The 18,647-nt window shown below is 46.3% G+C and overlaps 1 protein-coding gene across 6 annotated transcripts in view; it reads right to left on the bottom strand.

Annotated features, from left to right (window-relative positions):
- Positions 1-9,475: 9,475 nt before the first annotated feature.
- Positions 9,476-18,647, bottom strand: part of Kif13a (kinesin family member 13A) — a 185,664-nt gene continuing 176,492 nt past the window's right edge. For all 6 annotated transcript variants that reach the window (XM_052156717.1, XM_052156720.1, XM_052156718.1 and 3 more), the window contains 2 exons: positions 14,679-15,467; positions 9,476-10,969 (listed from right to left, as the gene is read on the bottom strand). In XM_052156717.1, coding sequence (XP_052012677.1) covers positions 10,955-10,969; positions 14,679-15,467 — 804 coding nt within the window. In that variant the 3' untranslated portion in view covers positions 9,476-10,954. The remainder of the gene's footprint in view (positions 10,970-14,678; positions 15,468-18,647) is intronic.

Genomic DNA, 18,647 nt, shown 5'->3' with positions numbered 1-18,647 from the left:
CTGTTGAACCTGGGGCACCTCTAGCCTCCAGGAATTTCCACTTCCGGGAGATTTTATCAGCAGATCTTACCCAGTGAGCCCTTGGCTAGAAATTGTGCTGTTTTAGGCCTCTCTGGCTCTCGGCCTTTCTCTGTCTCTGTCTCTCTTTCTCTGTGTGTCTTTCTGTCTCTCTCTACTCTGTCTCTTTGTCTGTTTCTCTATCCCTGTGTGTTTGTGTATGTGTGTATGTGTGTTTCTATGCACATGCCAGAGGACAGCTCTGAGTGTTGCAGATGGTGGCTTGAAAATGTCTACAAGTTTTTCACAGTCTTCAAAAGGAAGAGTTCAGCCAGGCGGTGGTGGTGCACACCTTTAATCCCAGCACTTGGGAGGCAGAGGCAGGTGGATTTCTGAGTTTGAGGTCAGCCTGGTCTACAGAGTGAGTTCCAAGACAGCCAGGGCTATACAGAGAAACCCTGTCTCAAAAAAAAAAAAAAAAAAAAAGGAAGAGTCCCCTTGTCTTCCCCATCAGCAGAGACAGACCTAAGAATCTTATTTTTAATCAGGACTATCTTAGGCATGTGCTGTCTTAGTTAGGGTTTTACTGCTATGAACAGACCATGACCAAGGCAACTCTTATAAGGACAATATTTAATGGGGCTTACAGGTTCAGAGGTTTGGTCCATTGTCATCAAGGCAGAAACATAGTAGTATCCAGGCAGGCATAGTACAGGAGTTTCTAAGAGTTCTTCTGAAGGCTGCTAGCAGAATATTGACTCAGGATGAGAGTCTTAGAGCCCATGCCAACAGTGACACACCTACTCCAACAAGGCCACACCTCTTAATATTGCACTCCCTGGGCCAAGTATATACAAACCATCACATTCCACTCCATGGCCCCCCACAGGCTTGTTCAAATACATGAGTCTATAGGGGCCATACTTAAACATAGCATAATGCAAAAATACATTTAGTCCAACTTCCTAAAGTCCGCACAGTCTCTAGCAGTCTCAAAAATGTTAAAAGTCCAAAGTTCGAGGTCTCTTCTGAGATTCATCCAAACACTTAACTGTAATCCTCAAAGCAAGACTGGAAACCAGCTGGCCAAACTCCAAACTCTGCATCTCCATGTCTGATGGCAAAGGGGTCTTCAGATCTCAACTCTCTTTTCATCTTTGTTTTCTGCAACAAACTTCTTTCTCCTGGGCTATTTCCACTCCCTGTTAGCATTTTTCCTCAGCAGATAGCCTACGGCTCTGGTGTCTCAAACATCTTGGGGCCTCCAAGGCAACTTCAATGTTACAGCTTCTTGTTTCAATGTCTGGGATCCACACATGATCTTCTGGGCTCTTCCAAAGGGTTGGTATCACTTCTCCAGCTCTGCCCTCTGTAGCACTCTAAGCTCAGGTTGATCCACTCCACTGCTGCTGCTGTTCTTGGTGATCATCCCATGGTACTAGCATCTCCAACATACTGGGGTCTTCCACTGCAACAAGGCTTCATCAGTAGCCTCTCATAGGCTCTCTTCACCAAGCCTCGACTCCTTTTCATGACCCCTTCAGTTCAGGGTCATTAACTGCAACTGAGGCTGCACCTTCACCAACGGCCTTCCATGGCCTCTCACAGTGCCAGGCCTCAGCTACTCTTCATGACCCCTTGACACCTTCATGCCTTCAAAACCGGGACACCTGGGTGACTTTTACACATTACCAAGTACAGCTGCAGTACAAGGCACAACCTCAACTATCTCTGGAATACAGCTTCTTTGTGCTCTCAGAAAACACTTCCCAGAAGATTTCACCTCAATGGTCTTTCTTGATCACCACTAATTTCTTAGCTCCAGCTAATTAGCATCAATTGTCCCAGTAGTCTCCCTCTCCTCTCCACTCTAAAGCCAGACCAAATAACCAAACCCACCAAGTTCTGCTGCTGGCTGGGACTGGAACTTGCCCCCCTTGTTCTACTACAGTATCACTGGCTTTCTGTTTTCCAACTCCTTCACTTCTCCAGCTCTGCCCTCTGTAGCACTCTAAGCTCAGGTTGATCCACTCCACTGCTGCTGCTGTTCTTGGTGATCATCCCATGGTACTAGCATCTCCAATATACTGGCTCCAATATACAGCTTAAGCTTAGCTGTCCTGAACGTGCTCTGTAGACTGACTTTGAACTCAGAGATCTGCATGCAGTCTCATGGGATTAATGGTGTGTACCACCATGCCTTGACCTAGATTTAGCTGGGTAGGATCTTGCCCCAAAGTCCCATCCCTTAATCTGCTATCTCCTAGAGCACAGGATTGGGTTCCATTTCATTTCCTGGTGCCCCTTTAATACTGGAACCATATATTTTATATTTTTCCTTTCTCAGCTTGCTATGCTTGTTTAAAATGCTCTTCATGAGACTTAAGCAGAGAACAAAGTCTATGATGGGCGTTTCTGAGACTTCCTTTGTCAATGCAATTAATCTGAGTCTCTTCACCTTACCCTCAGAAAGACTTTTCAGACAAGGGCAAAAGTAGCTGCTACACAGAGAAACCCTGTCTCAAAACAAACAAACAAAAAACAAACAAACAAAAAAAACCCAACCAACTCCCCCCCAAAAAAGTAGCCACCACATTCTTCACCAAAATACCACAAAACCAGTCTCTAGACCACGTATGGAAATTCTTCACTGAAACCTCTTGGGCCAAGTCCACACTTAGTAACAAAGCCACTCTTAGTGACAAAGTCTTCCATAATCCTAATTGGATGGCCCATTAAGCCCCATTTAAATCATGCCACAGCTTTCCAAATCCAAAGTCCCAAAATCCACATTCTTCCAAACAAAAGCATGGCCAGGCCTATTACAGCAATACCCCAGTCCCTGGTACCAACTTCTTAGTTAGGGTTTTACTGCTGTGAACAGACACCATGACCAAGGCAAGTCTTATAAAGGACAACATTTAATCAGGGCTGGCTTACAGGTTCAGAGGTTCAGTCCATTATCATCAAGGCAGGAGCATGGCAGCATCCAGGCAGGCATGGTGCAGGCAGAGCTGAGAGTTCTACATCTTTATCTGAAGGCTGCTAGCAGAATACTGGCTTCCAGGCAGCTAGGATGAGGGTCTTAAAAGCCCACACCCACAGTGACATAACACCCACTCTAACAAGGCCTCCTAATAGTGCCACTCCCTGGACCAAGCATATACAAACCACCACATGTACCTTCTAGCATAAGGTCACAAAAGACATCCTAGACTCCTGTGTGCTCTCTTAAGTTACTCACTCACTGTAGGGAAACCACCTCTGTGGGGTGAGGGCACCGAAGCACTATGCAGAGGTCTATCTGCATGATGGGGAACACAGCTTGCCAGCTGTGTGGGTGGGCCATCCTAAAAGTAGATCCTTTTCCTCCCACATTCCTTCAGAAAACCATAACCGTGAGGTATGGACACAGAACTTCTTAGACTTACAGACCTCTGAAGTCTAGATCTGTAAAATCTGTGTGAGATGAGGTTGGGTCAAGAAGCAAGCTTTTGCAGTCTGTACGATGTCCTGGGTTTGACCTCCAGCACCTGAAATACTGGAGGTGGTGGTACATGCCCATAATTCCAGCACTTGGAGCATGGAGGCAGGAGGATCAGAGAAGTTCAAGACCATCCTTGGCTACACAGTGAGTTTGGAGTCAGCCTAGGATACATGAAACCCTCTTTCAAACACAAAATAGGTAGTGTAAAATGATGTTGTTACATTGAGCCAATAACCTAAGGATCATTCACTGATGTACTACATCCGTTACAAATGTTTATAACACAGCACACACAAGGACTAGCGGAAAACATGGGTAAATTGACATAGCCTATCAAGGCAGCCCTCAGAGCAAGTGGTAGGGGAGTTAGCTTTCACACCCTCATTACTGGGCAGTTTCTCTCCATCTGGCAGTTGTTGGAGCTCAATATTCTAACTCTGATGTTAACTAAGCAGGTTTGTCTTATTTGCGGTTAACCACAGGCTGCATAAATTATCTGCATAATGAGGTTAGTTTAACCAATCAGTAGCTTTATTTGCTTACTTAAAACAATGATGGTAAATCCAGGAAATGGGGCAGGCAGTGGCGGCACACCCCTTTAATACAAGCACTTGGGAGGCAGAGGCAGAGGCAGATGGATCTCTGCATTTGAGGCCAGCTTGGTATACAGGGCTTGCTATACAGGGCATGTTCTGGAACAGCCAGGGCTACACAGAGAAACCTGTCTTGAAAAACAACAAGAAGACCCCCCGACACACACACACACACAAAAAGCAAACAAAAAAACCCCCAGGAAATTATATCTGCCGAACCTCAAACTTCCTTCTAGACTAGGACAACAGAAACATAATCCCCCCTCGCTCTCCCCACCCCACCCACTGCCTGCCTTGAGACAGGGTTTCTCTATGTAGCCCACCCTAGCTGTTCTGGAACTTGCTCAGTAGACCAGGCTGGCCTCAAACTCAGAGATCAGCCTGCCTCTGCCTGAGTGCTGAGAAGAAAGGTGTTGCCACCAGAGCTGGCTCTTCCCTCCTTACTTGAAACAATGTGTCACTCTGTAGCTCTAGTTCCTCAAGGCTCATATGTATCCCAAGCTCATAGCACTCTTTCTACCTCTCGAAACACCCCCCCCCCAAAAAAAAAACCCCAAATCAAATCTTTAATCCCAGGGGCGACGATGTAGGAGGATCTGTGTGTTCCAGGACATCCAGGACTACAGAGAGATCCCGTGTCAAAAACAAAACAAAACAAAACAAAAAAAACAAAACGAACACATATCTAAATAATTCAAGCCATTAGTACACATTAGGAGTACTGTGAGTTCAGTTGGTTAATATGATGAACCAAACCCAACTTTTTTTTTCCTGAGACAGGGTTTCTCTGTATAGCCCTGGCTGTCCTGGAACTCACTCTGTAGACCAGGCTGGCCTCAAACTCAGAGATCTGCCTGCCTCTGCCTCCCAAGTGCTGGGATTGAAGGCATGTGCTGCCACTGCCTGGCTCCAAAGCCAACTTCTTAAAAATTCACTTTACATCCTCATCACAGCCCTTCCCTTTCCTCTCAGCCTCCCTCCCCCCTCCAGCTCCTCTTTCCATCCCCCTCCTCTTCTCCTCCAAGAAGGGGGAAGCCTTCCCTGGCACCTCATGTCACTGCAGGACTAGGCACATCTCTCCCACCAAGGGCACACAAGGCAGCCCAGTTCGGAGAAGAAGCATCCACAAGCAGGCCAGAGTGAGGGGCAAACCCTGTTCCAGTTGGGGGACCCACAAGAAGACCAAGCTGTACATCTGCTGTGTGTGAGTGTGTGTGTGTGTGTGTGTGTGTGTGTGTGTATTAGGCCTAGGCCCAGCCCATGTATGCTCTTTGGTTGGTGGTTCAGTCTCTGGGAGCCCCCAAGGGTCCAGGTTAGATGACTCTGTTCTGCTTGTGGAATCTTTATCCCCTCCAGGTCCCTCAATCCTTACCCACAACTCTTCCACAAGACTCCCTGAGCTCTGTCTAATACCAAACCGAGTTTTTAATAGCCAAGGCACTTATATCGTTTCTCAGAAACTCTTTCCGAACTCACCTTTTTTAACCTTTACTTCTTACAAGTATAGGTGAGAATTCCTAAAGAAGCTGTGTCTACAGAGACTGGATGACTGATCAGAATTTTAGGAATGTTGCAGTTATCAACATTCCTAAGACGAGTCCAAAGGCTAGTCACCTTATCTTGGGCTAGTGATAGCCCTCTGGAATAGGCATTCCTTGCCCACCTCTGAGTCTGAACCAGCATCCCATGACTAACAGATAACTTTTTAGAAATCTATTAACAGATGGCTTCTACCATCCCAGAAGCCAAGAATGTCATCAGAGAGCACCTTGAATCTACAGAAAAGCTCTCCCCTCTTGCTGTACCTGACTCTTTAAAAAAAAAATTATTTATTTATTTATTACTGTAAGCTGTCTTCAGACACACCAGGAGAGGGCATCAGATCCCATTACGGATGGTTGTGAGCCACCATGTGGTTTCTGGGAATAGAACTCAGGACCTCTGGAAGAGCAGTCAGTGCTCTTAACCTCTGAGCTATCTCCCCAGCCCTGTACCTGACTCTTTAATACACTCACCAAAGTATTTTAAACTTACCCTGATTTATGACTGTCTTTGTTCTGTAAAACTTCACAAAATGACTTTCATGCTGGAACATGCAATTTGGGGTAACCTACCTCTGTATTCCTAGGCCATGGTCACTCAAATGGCTCCAGAATAGACTGTCCCTTATTCCCTTTAAGATGACAGCTGTCATTTTTTTTTGCACCAATACAATATTCTATATACACTACAGTTGTCCTAGTATTTAGTACCCCAACATCTCCATGAACAGGGCCTGTGAAGGATTTCAGAGTTCCGTTCTCAGCATGAGAACTCCTCCAAGATGGCCGCTGTTGCCTGCAGGTTCCGGTTATAAGGACCGAGGTACAGCCTGGCGTCTGGAACCTACAGTCTTCTACATGAGGACAGTCTGCAAGGAAACAAACACCCAATGAGCCTCTAGGTGGGAAAGAATTGTTTTTTCCAAGAACACACTGTGGTGGTTGAATGTCTCAGATCTGAGAGTGTGCGTGCATGTGTGTGAAGAAGTTAGATCAGGCCTGTGGGTGTGTGTGCATGCATGTGTCTGCATGTGTGTGAAGAAATTAGATCATCTCTGTACACATGTGGAAACAGTTGGATCTCAAAGATGCATTCCCCTTTCCCTCCTCTCAGGGGATCAGAGACAATGACAAGCAGGTTCAATGTAGTCTTTGGCTTTGTTTGCACTCAGACCCAGGCTCTATGAAAGGGCAGATCTGGCCCCCTGCTTTTTCCTGACTCCTTATGGATTTGTCTCCCCAGGGGCAAGAGGGAAGGGTAAGCTTTGGACACTTAGTAAAGTCTGAGGGTCACGGTGCCTGTGCTATCAGATGAGATCAAAGTAAATGTCAAATGTATCCAGGGCAGTGCCTGGTTGACAAGAAACCCTCAATAAATCAATAAATGTCAGCAGGCTTCCTCACAGTATAGCTGTGTATATGCACACAAAGACAGTGAATTGGACCTGAAAATGCCCTTGCTGCCGGAACAAAAAACTTGATATGAACTGTGTATATTGCAGATTCAGTGTTTGGTTTGGTTTTTTGAGACGTGGTCTTACTATGCAGTCCTGGGTGACTCTGAAGTTGCTGTGATCCTCCTGCCTCTGCTTCCCAAGTGCCAGGATTATATTCATGTGTCACTATGAGTGTTCTAGCTCCTTCTTCTTGGATCTTAATCTGGGGATGAGCTGTATGTTAGAGAAAGATGTGTGTCACTGATACTATAGGAAGTTTGGGCTGAAAAATCAAAAAAGTTTCTTATCCAATTGTGTGCCAGAATCATACTCTTGTTGGCATTTATGCCAAAAGGCAGTAAGAATTCTTGCTCAATCACATCTTCTTTCAAGACCTTTTGGGTCGTATAATGACCAGAAAGCTTTACTTGTTTTTTGTTTGTTTGTTTGGGGGTGGTTTCTGAGACAGGGTTTCTTTGTGTAGCCCTGGCTGTCCTAGAACTCCCTCTGTAGATTGGGCTGGCCTCGAACTCAGAAACCCATCTGCCTCTGCCTCCCAAGTGCTGGGATTACAGGTGTGTGCCACCACTACCCAGCTAGCTTTACTTTTTAAATAAAGTTTAATCACATAAAGAGATGATTAGTCATCTTCCTAGTGTTGTTCTGAGGCTTAGTGTCTTTTAAAAGTAATCATTGCGGGCTGGAGAGATGACTCAGCAGTTAAGAGCTCTAACTGATCCTGAGTTCAAATCCCAGCAACCACATGGTGGCTCACAACCATCTGTAATGAGATCTGATGCCCTCTTCTAGTGCATCTGAAGATAGCTACAGTGTACAGATATAATAATAAATAAAATATTTTTTTAAAAAGTAATTATTGCTTGGTATACTGGCAGGCTTTTCTACCTGCACCCCGGCTCCTGAGATAACAACTCCTGGAGTTCCCGGGCTCTAAGTTTTGACTCTTTCCCTGACTAGGGATCACATAGCTGCCTTCTTTCTTCAGTCTAGCGTATACAATTTAAGAGAGTTTCCCATTCCCTTGGTCTATTTGCTTCTAGAAGTCCACATAAGGCATTTGTTGCTGGGTTCCCTTTCCTAGAAACTTTAAAAAAGCTGTTTTCCTACAAAGAGTCTGCAAGGGCATCTTCTTCAGCACTGGTCCACAGGTCCAAGGTTTGCTTGGGGACAATTCACTGTCCCAGGAGGCCCCTGGCTTGCTGTGACATCAGCAACCTGTCATTATCACACCACACACTGTTGCTGGAAGTAATAAAAAAGACAGCCAGTCTGCGGGGCTAGGAATTAGGGGGACAGAGGTTGCAGGAGGAGAAGGGAGAGGAACCAAGATGGCTTTGGATGTAGACTTATGTGGCATTTACTAGCCACAAACAGCTAAATTTTTATAAGGTTAGAAATATTGGGATAAGGCTTTTATCATTATCAATTGGCTCTGAAATTACTGTACTGGCATCTTGTAAATTGTGATTTTAAATATTCATAAGTCTAATTGGCTAACTAATTCAACATTAAGAGTCATGCTTCTACTGAGTAATTGAGATGGCAGACTGTGGGATGTGTGGGCATTGTATGGAAGCAAGATGAACTTATGGGACCTCCCCCCCTTCCCCCACTCCCCCAGCCAGAGAGTTGGCTGAGTGGGGGCTGGAAGGTGGGTAAGCCGGCAGATCATGTGGGCAGAGAGTTCGTTGGTCCATTGATGGCCCAGCGTGAGGTCCGGGGATCGACACTGCCTTGCTGGCACTAGCAAAATTTTTATTATTTCCAGCAACAACAAACTGCTGTGTTCTGTAATTGCCTTCGGCAAGTATGGCCCTTCCAGATCATGCTACCCGGCAGGAGACAGAGGGAAGAGACCAGCCAGATATGTGGACTGAAACTCAGCTTTGCTGAGACACCATCACCAAGCCCTCTGCTCTGGCTCTCCATTAACCAACACTTAGTAAAGTCTGAGGGTCACGGTGCCTGTGCTATCAGATGAGATCAAAGTAAATGTCAAATGTATCCAGGGCAGTGCCTGGTTGACACGAAACCCTCAATAAATCAATAAGTGTCAGCGGGCTTCCTCACAGTATAACTGAGTATATGCACACAAAGACAGTGAACTGGACCTGAACCTAATGGCCGTGTGTGCATAGCCTACAGGACAATGGCGTGCCATTCCTCAGACATTGTTCACCTTGCTTTTGGAGACAGATTTTCTCACTGGTCTGGGATTCACTGATTAGACTAAAGATCCACCTCTCTACATCCACCACCATGTTAGGCTTTCTTCTTTTTCTTTTATCAAATATGGGCTCTGGGAATTGAACTCAGGTCCTTGTTCTTGCACAGGCAACAGTTTAGCCACCGAGTCTGACCCCACCCCATGGTAGCGTTATTAAGAACAGACATCAACACTTTGAACTCTGAATTAGACAGTTTGTATTCTAAAACACACACAAATCTGTACCAATTAAATACAATAAAGTTGAAAGGGAATATAAATTACAGTTTTTGTTTTAAACAGATGATAGTAAAATACTACCGTCAGCTCACTATACACATAAAACAGCAGCTTGTCAATAGAATCTCCCGGATCTCCCTCACCAATGCTAAGAACTTAAAAAAAAAAGTACAGCAGGCTGCACACATGCTCTCACTTCCTCACAACACACGTGTAGCTGTCCATTGCACAGGCATCTACAGAGTAAGCACATAAAATATATTTGTAAATTTTCCACACATGATCCTACAATGTCTCTCCTTGCAGGATACTTTGAAAACAAAAAAAGAAAAAAAAAGACAACGGAGCGGTTCGATGTTGAATCCCCCTCAAACAAGGTGACGTGCAAACCTACAAACTGGATAGCTCAGTCCTTCTCTTCAGCATTTTCCAGAGTTGAGCAAAATGGCAAACCCACACCACACGAGAATCTAGCGATCTGGAACAGATCGGTAAAGAAGCCTTGAATGAAGACTCTTGGTACAGCGCTGCGTGGCTAGCTGTAACACTGCCCTGTGCACTCCGCCTGCTTGGATAGGTGGACAGGATGCTAGGGCGGAGCAGGAGCCCCGCCAGGCCGTGTCACTGGTCGATATCAAGTCAGTAGGAACTTGGTGGAAAACTGAAGGTTATAGCTGTGCGATTTCTCAGTGTGCTTAGAAAAGGGTACAGGGACTGGGAAAGCACGTGACTCAGTAGCCAGGGGAAGTGTGGCACCAGACTGGAGTGAGATTACACACTCACACAACAAGAGTGGACAGCAAAGACGATCAGTCTCCTGGAAGTTCTTTGGTTATAAAGAACAGTGCCTGCAACCGTTTCTATAAAGAGGATTTAGAACCTCAGTCTTACATAATATAAAATATCCTTTCCATCTGCTCATGCCAAAGCAGTCATTGGGGTGGCTTTGTAACAAAGTCCAGTACCTGGTGATTTTCAACAAATCATCCGTCTGCCCTTTAGTGTGTAGATATGTCTCTGGACAGACATACCGTAGATACACAATTCATATACATAATATATATTATTTATAAAAAGAGAGAGATCAGAGCACTGACTCCAGAGTCTGCAGGAAGAACTGATTAAAATGTACAAGAATAAAGTTTGGGTCTGTGGAGGTCTTTGCCCAGTAGGGGCGTGCACGAAGTGCTAGTGAAAATACTGCCACATAGGTAAGCCGACATTTGCGTTCTCTTCCTTTCTGGAAAGAGCAGGGGCTGTGATTCGCCAGGGGAAAAGGTGCTGCTTCTCCCACAGGGGAGGGAAGTGCAGGACTCCCGCAGGCAGGCTGCTCTGAGGTTGGGCTGGGTCACGGCTTGGACTGTCCCAGGGCGGGACCGATGAACGAAGCTGCCAAGCTGCTGAGCTGTGGCCTGGAGAGACGTGGCTGTCCCTTACCGAGTGGTTTCCTGGAATACAGAGGATGGTGAGTCCAGGCTCCTCATCCCCACGCCCCACCCCCACACAGGGCCCACCCTCCAGGGGGCTTTCTGAAGGGTCAGACCAGACTGAATTCATTATAGAGTCTCAGAGAATGGGGAAGTGATCCCTGCTCTGAGTAATTCCATGATTAAGACAAAAACTTAGAAGATGGGCTGGAGAGATGGCTCAGTGGTTAAGAATGCTGACTGCTCTTCCGAAGGTCCTGAGTTCAAATCCCAGCCCTCTTCTGGGGTATATGAAGACAGCTACAGTGTACTTACATATAATAATAAATAAATCTTTAAAAAAACAGAGACAGCCAGAGCTATACAGAGAAACCCTGTCTTGGAAAAAAAAAAAGAAAGATCTATTTATTTCATTTATATGAGTACACTGTTGCTGTCTTCAGACACCAGAAGAGGGGGCATCAGATCCCATTACAGATAGTTGTTGTGAGCCACCATGTGGTTGCTGGGAATTGAACTCAGGACCTCTGGAAGAGCAAGCAGCCAGTGCTCTAACCACTGAGCCACCTCTCTAAGCCCCCAAAACAGCTTCTTAAAAATCAACATATGGACTAGGGTTGTAGCTTATGGGTAGAGCAGTTGCCTGGCATTCAAGAGGCTCTAGGTCCAATTCATAGCACAAGTGCTGCAAGAGGCTGGTGTCCTGTGTCTTCCTCGGTAGAACTTCCCCTGACGTTTTCAGACATAGTCTCTCTGTGCAGCCCTCACTGGCCTGAAGCTCAACATGTAGACCATACTGGCCTCCGACTCACAAGAGATTTGCCTGCCTTTGCTTCCAGGGTGATGGAGCTGAAGGTGTGCTCCTGCAAGGCTGACTGTTTAGGTGGGTGCTGGGTATCGAAAGCCAGTTCCTTATGCTAATGTAGCGGACACTTGACCAGCCCAGCCATCTCTCCAGACAACACACGATTCCTTTTGAAGACTAAGAACTGCCAGTCAAGTGTGTTTGTGTGTACTTTTTGTCCAGAGCTTGCGAGTAGAAGCAGGTGGATCTCAGTGAGTTTGAGGCTAGCCGGATCAACATAGAGCCCTTCAAGACAGACAGGGCTCTCTCAAAAACAGAGAGAAAAAGAACTGCCAAGCTAAAATACCATTATTCAATTGCAACCAGCATTTCGTACATTATTTACTTTAGAATTTTTAAATAAAAAGATTTATTTATTTAATGTACGTGAGTACACTGTAGGTGTCTTCAGATGCACCAGAAGTGGGCATCAGATCCCATTACAGATGGTTGTGAGCCACCATGTGGTTGCTGGGATTTGAACTCAGGACCTCCGGAAGAGCAGTCCGTGCTCTAACCACTGAGCTATCTCTCCGGTCCCCTATTTTAGAATTTTGAGGGCAGGCTCTCTCACTCTGTAGTCCTGGCTGGTCTTGAACCCTAGGCAGTCCCATCTCAGGCTCTCGAGTAGTGGGATTACAGATACGGGACACCAATCCTGGTTTATACAACCCATTTCAACTAAGCTCTTCGCATTGGACTGAATATTCTGTGATCTTTCACAGTGAAACTTCCTTCTTATTGTGTTCTGATCCACCAGGGTAACAAAACAAGAAAGACAACATCCTCTCTTTCCTCTTTAACAGGTGAGGCTTCTCATAGTGTGAGCGGGGACATTCTATCTCGTCTGAAGTTACCCCTAGGGACTTCAGGTCCCCATAGTCTACACCATAGACTCACTACACTGTAGTGACTGCCTGTAATCCCAGCATGGGACAGGTAGAGGCAGGGGGATCAGAAGTTCGAGGTCATCCCAGAAACCAGGGAGTTTAAGAGCAGCCTGGGCTAGAGACCCTGTTTCAAACAAAACACAACAATAACAACAACAACAACAAATCAGACCGGTTTCAAGGCCAGTGTGAAGCACATGGAGGACCTGACATAAATTCACATTTGCTTATAAGAACCAAGGTGAATAATGACTTTCTCAGTTTGTGTTCTAGCCACTAGCATCCTTACACTTTTCTGACTTTAACAGACCCTTCCTTGTATCTAAGAATGGGGCTCCGAGATTGTAATTTAGCACTCTGGAGGCAGAGGCAGGGAGTCTCTGAATTCCAGAGTCTCAGGGCTGGTCCAGAAGGCTTTAGCAGTGACAGTGTCTCGCAGGCCAGGGAGTGGCACTATGAACGTAGCTGTCCTATCTTCCTTCACCACAAGTTGATGCTTCTGTTTTGCTGAGTCCTGATGTTCCTGTAGCTTACATAAGCGTGGGATTAAAGAGGAAATGAGAGGGAGAAGAGACGGCCATTCTTAGGAACAGAATGCTTAGACGTTGGAAGTCTAGCTACATAGTTTACGTTTCCTTAACAAACGTCAAACGATCCATGGAGAGCATCTGAAGCTCAAGGTTTATTTTATTTTTCCAGAGACAAGGTCTCACTATGCAGCTCTGGCTGTTCTGGAACTAAGTAGTCCTGGCTGGCCTTGAACTCTCTGAGATCCACCTGTCTCCCAAGTGCTGGGATTAAAGGTATGTGTCAGCCAGATGGTAGTGGCCTGTAATCCCAGCACTCAAGAAGGCAATGGCAGGCGGATTTCTGAGTTCGAGGCCAGCCTGGTCTACAGAGTGAGTTCCAGGACAGCCAGGGCTACACAGAGAAACCCTGTCTAGGAAAAACAAAACAAAACAAAACAAAACAAAAAACAAAAAAAGGTGTGCGTCACCACCGCCCAGCTACTGGTCACGTTTTGTGGTGCTGGGGATACAACCCAAAGCCTTGACCATGCTAGGTAGATACTCTCCCGGAGCTACTCTAATCCAGCCCATGGCTCTTTCTGTGTGTACGCACACCTGCGCATGGCTCAAGGAAGGTGAGGTCATGTGACCGTCTTCCTCTGCCCCTGTCCTCTTCTCTTCTCACTTTGTCACTGTTGTCATCATTTTGTTTGCTTGTTTTGAGACAGGATCTTATTAGGTAGCCCTGGCTGTCCTGGAACTCCATCTGTCCATCAGGTTGGCTTTGGATTTACAGCAATCCAGAGTGCTGAGGTTTACGGCATGTCCTACCACACTCAGCCAGGCACCTTAACTGTTGAGCTAGGACCTCAGTGACCTAGGCGCTAGGATGTTTCTAATCTGGGCAGCCACTAAACCCCCGCGATCTGCCTCACTGGTCCACCTCCACCTCCTCCACAAGAACTGGAGCTCCAGAGGCAAACTACTAAGCATGGCTTTTCCGTGGTGGGTGCTGTAGACCTGAACTCAGGTCCTTGTGATACAAAACCAGTGGACCCTATGATGAGCAAAGGAATCCCAGGTTTGACGAAATATGGTAGATGCTACACAAGACTGCTTCGAGTGAGCCAAAAATCAGACCCTGGAGAGAACAAACCGCTCCCCATCCACTGGAGTCTGACACAGACTCATCTGTCAACCAACCCATTGTCCAAGGGAAGCAGCAGCAACAACAAAAGCCAACAACTGCTGCATCTGGCATCTGCCGTGACCCCCAGAGCAGAGGGGTTCTCCCACAGCAGGTGAGCAGGGCCACCGAGCTTACTCTGCAGCGGACCCGGTCTGCTAACTGCAAACGTCAGAAGAAGCTCCCCTGCAAAGCTCACTGTGGTGAGAAGCTCCCGGGGGGGGGGGGGGGCTGGTGTCCGACAGGCAAGCTGTGTTCAAAGAGAGCGTGGAACAAAAATGGCTGCCTCTGGAGAGATTACCTGGTCGGTCTCCATCTCGCTATGCAGCTGGTCAACATCTGGAGGTCCTTCTGGGACACCTTTGTGGTCTGTTTCATTTGTTAGATCCCTCCTACAGGAGGGTTCTTCTACAGAACAATCCTCCAAACCATCAAAGTCTTTGCCGTCAGACACACCCATGAACTCTGTGAAGGAATGGTCCTCTAAAATGTTTGTAGTGTGTTCTATCGTCACCTCTCCTGGGCAGAATTCTCTAGCTTGGTGGCCATCTTTGCTAGGGCCGGCATCCAGTTCTGAACCTGAGGCAGTCCTGCATGGCATTCTGGGATTTTCCTCGGGGATGCGCTGGGGTGATGGGCTCCCCTTGGGTAAGGCACTGTTTTCCTCCAGTGGCGCTGCGATTGTCTTCTCCTTCGCCAAGCCTCTTTCTGCTTCTGTGAGCTCTTGATTCGAAGCTGGTCTGACGTCAGGTGCGAGTGATGGGCCCGGGCGCTCGCTGCACTCCGCCTCCTTTGTGGTGATGGCTAGCTGGTCTGAGCTGTCGCTGGAAGGGACTGCCATGTCAGAGAGCGTGGCATTGGAGGCACTGTGGGAGAAGTAGCCACTGGTGAGGCTGCTGGTGGTAGGGCTACGAGACACTGCTTTCTCCAAGGCTCTCGAGTCTGTCAGGTCTGCTTTAGAAGACGACCACTCCCTGTTCTCCAAGCTGGCATTGTAAACACTGAAGTCAGCAAACTCCACGGGTACATAAGGCTGGGCATGCAGCTTCCTGCTGAGAGCCTCCAGCTCGTTGTCTTCCTCTTCCGAGTCCTACAGAAAGGAAGCCAGAACCAGCCATTAGCTCCTTACAATGCCGCTCTGACTGAGACACACTCCCAAGCTCATGGGCCTTCCTTCCCGCCTTCCTTCATTCTGTTTGTCTTATGTGGTTCAGGGCTGGCTTTGAATTCGTTAGGCAGACAGGCCTTGACTGCCTGACCCTCCTCCCTCTACCTCTGAGAACAGGGAATTATGGGTATGTACTACCAGACCTAGCCTCTCTTAGTCTGGTCAACTCTTGTCATCTTTGGCAATAAGTTGTCGTATTCTCAGAGACCAGCGACTAGGAACTCACTGTTGCCTAGCAGGGATGTGTTTATTTCTTCTGGGCTCACTCAACACTCATCTGAAGGCCATCCATCTCTTTAAGAATAGGAACTGGGGCTGGAGAGATGGCTCAGTGGGTAAGAGCATCAACTGCTCTTCTGAAGGTCATGAGTTCAAATCCCAGCACCCACATGGTGGCTCATAGCCATCCTTAAAAGAGATCTGATGCCCTCCTTCTGGTGTCTGAAAACAGCTACAGTATACTTACAAATAATAAATAATCTTAAAAAAAAAAAGAATAGGAACTGGATTGAAGGGCAAAAGTCCTCCTTAGTCAGGGAAAGCAGAGGCATGGCCTGAGGCGGAGGAGTGTGCTTCTTGTTTCCTCCGACAACCTTCAACTCATGGAAGCAGAGTGCAGATATTCAGGTCATCTGCGACTGTTTCTGTGAAAGGCCCAGAACTCCCACACTCAGTATTTCACTGAATACCACCGGAACACTGAAACACGCTAACAGCTCAACAATTACTGTTCTCCTCGGTCTATGAGAAGCAGATAGAGGTTTGGCTGGAACACAAGGAAGACAGAGAGTGAAGATAAAGAGAGCTCTCCAGCATAAGTAGCTGGGAACTTGGCAAAGATTGGTGTAAATACAAAAGTCGGTGTCAACTCAGCCTCTGCCAGCAAAGGATATGTTTATTTGGTTTCAAAAATTCTTTTTATAAATATCTAAAATCCGTTTGTTTAAATCTATTGATTTTACCTTCAATGAGTGCGCGCATGCCTGCAAGTATGTCTGTATTCCGTGTGAGTGGCTTGCTGCCCGAGGAGGCTGGAAGAAGACACTGACTGCCCTGGAACTGGGGTCATGGATGGGTGTGAGCTGCCATGTGGGAACTGAACTTGGGGCCACAAGTGCCCTTAACTGCTGGACTGTCTCTCCAGCCCTGTATTTTATACATATCACTAAAGATATTTAAAAGGCATTGCTTATTAACTAAGTTATGCATTTGTGCATGTATGTATCTAGAGAGTGTGTTTGTGCTTGTGTGTTTGCCTGGGCATGCCTCAGCACATGTATGGAGGTCAAAGGACAAATTGAGGAAGTTGATTTTCTCTTCTACAGCGAGTCGCAGGGATCAAACTCGTCACCAGGCTTGACAGCAAGCGCCTCACCTGTTGAGCCTTCCTGCCGGCCTGGCGCTTTTTTATATGAAGTAGAAAAATAACTGACATGTTTAAAATACTTATAAGCTAATTCAACAGATATCACTTTTACTTTAAAATGTTCTCTGTCTGTCTGTCTCTGTCTCTCTGTCTTCAGTTTTTTGAAACCAGGTCTTACTTTGAGGCCAGGCTGACCTAGAAATCACTATGTAACCCATCCTAGCTTTGGAACTATGGCAATCCTCCTGCCTGAGCCTCCTGAAGGCCAAGAGGACAGGTGTGAGTCACCATGCCCATCTTGTCACTTAAGACGTGACTTTTATTTAAGGACTAGCCAACAAGCCCCCTTCTGCACACCCACCTTCGTCCTGCGTCCTGAGGGTTGGGACTGTTGATGCTGAGCGATAAGGAAGGTGGTTTTCCCCAGCAAGGTACGCCTCCCAGTCCTTGTAAGGACAGTTCTGAACTCTAACTTAGAAACCTCAAAAAATAGCTTTATTTCCCCCTCTTCCTCAAAATGTCACTGCAACCTTACAACTAGATAACTGTAGAGAGCTGGAACCCAAACAGCCGCCTTCCTCATTAAGAATGTGTAGGGGGTGGGGCTATTATTCAGATGAGAAAAGGGGGAGGTAGCAAAAAATGTGGCAGATGGCTATTCATAAATCAATATAAATTTCAACTTGAATTTTATAGTAATGTTTCCTTTTGTATCTCTTAATCCTATGAGATCTCCAGCATTGCATAAATCAGGCTTGGCGGCACACACCTACGAAGCACTCAGACGTCTGGAGGTTGGACAGTCAGAAGTGAAAGGTCGTCCGCAGCTATATACTGAGTCTGAAATCAGCCTGGGCTACATAGTGAGTTCGAGGCCAGCCTGAGCCACATGAAACTCTGGCTTAAAAAAAAAATTAATACTCTCTATTGCTGCTTCACCTTAAAAATACATTTTTAATGCGTAAAGCATTTAACAGGAAGTGTATTCAGGGACTCATGCTTAGGGGATGGCAGGCCCTCGGTTTAATTTTAGCACTCTTCCGAAGAGAGGAAAAGTGAATATAAATTACTTGAAGAAATTACCAATCTTAAAGATAAGTATCAAATATCAAATGATAAAGTTTTTAAAATTAACAAAACAAAATTTTTGACAAAGGGATACTCATTTTGCCTTTGTATTTTTGTTTCTTTTCTTTTGAGACAAATTTGACTGTCCAGCCCTGGCTGGATTGGAAGTTGCTACTTAGACCAGGCTGGTCCTGAACTCACGGAGATCAGCTTGACTCTACTTCCCCAAGGAAGAGATTAAAGGTGTGTGCCATCAGACTCAGCTACTGCCCTTGTATTCCAATTGTTAGATGCTTTTAAAATTAGGTATCTTCTTCCTTCTTTCCTTCCTTCCTCCCTCCTTCCCTCCTTCCCTATCTAAGTAGGGCCAGTGACAGGGCTCAGTGGGTACAGGTGCTTGCTGTCAAGGCTGAGGTCCTAAGTTCAATCCCTGGGACACACAAGATGAAAAGAGAACTAATTCCTGCAGGTTGTCCTCTCATTTCCACACATACGCATGCACACACAACTAAATCAATGTAACATGTTTATTAAAAAAAAAGAATGGTGGTTAGAGTTTGAGTTTGTAGTTTGAAAACAGCTGTGCTTTAGTTTGAATGACAACAGGCCCCACAGACTCATCAGGCTGAATGTTTGGTCCTCAGTTGGTGAAACTGTGTGGGAAGGAC

This window comes from Apodemus sylvaticus, chromosome 14 (genome assembly GCF_947179515.1).
Source record: "Apodemus sylvaticus chromosome 14, mApoSyl1.1, whole genome shotgun sequence".
Taxonomy (NCBI): domain Eukaryota; kingdom Metazoa; phylum Chordata; class Mammalia; order Rodentia; family Muridae; genus Apodemus; species Apodemus sylvaticus.
The sequence above is the reverse complement of the archived record's forward strand: the minus strand, read 5'-3'. Positions and strand labels throughout refer to the sequence as shown.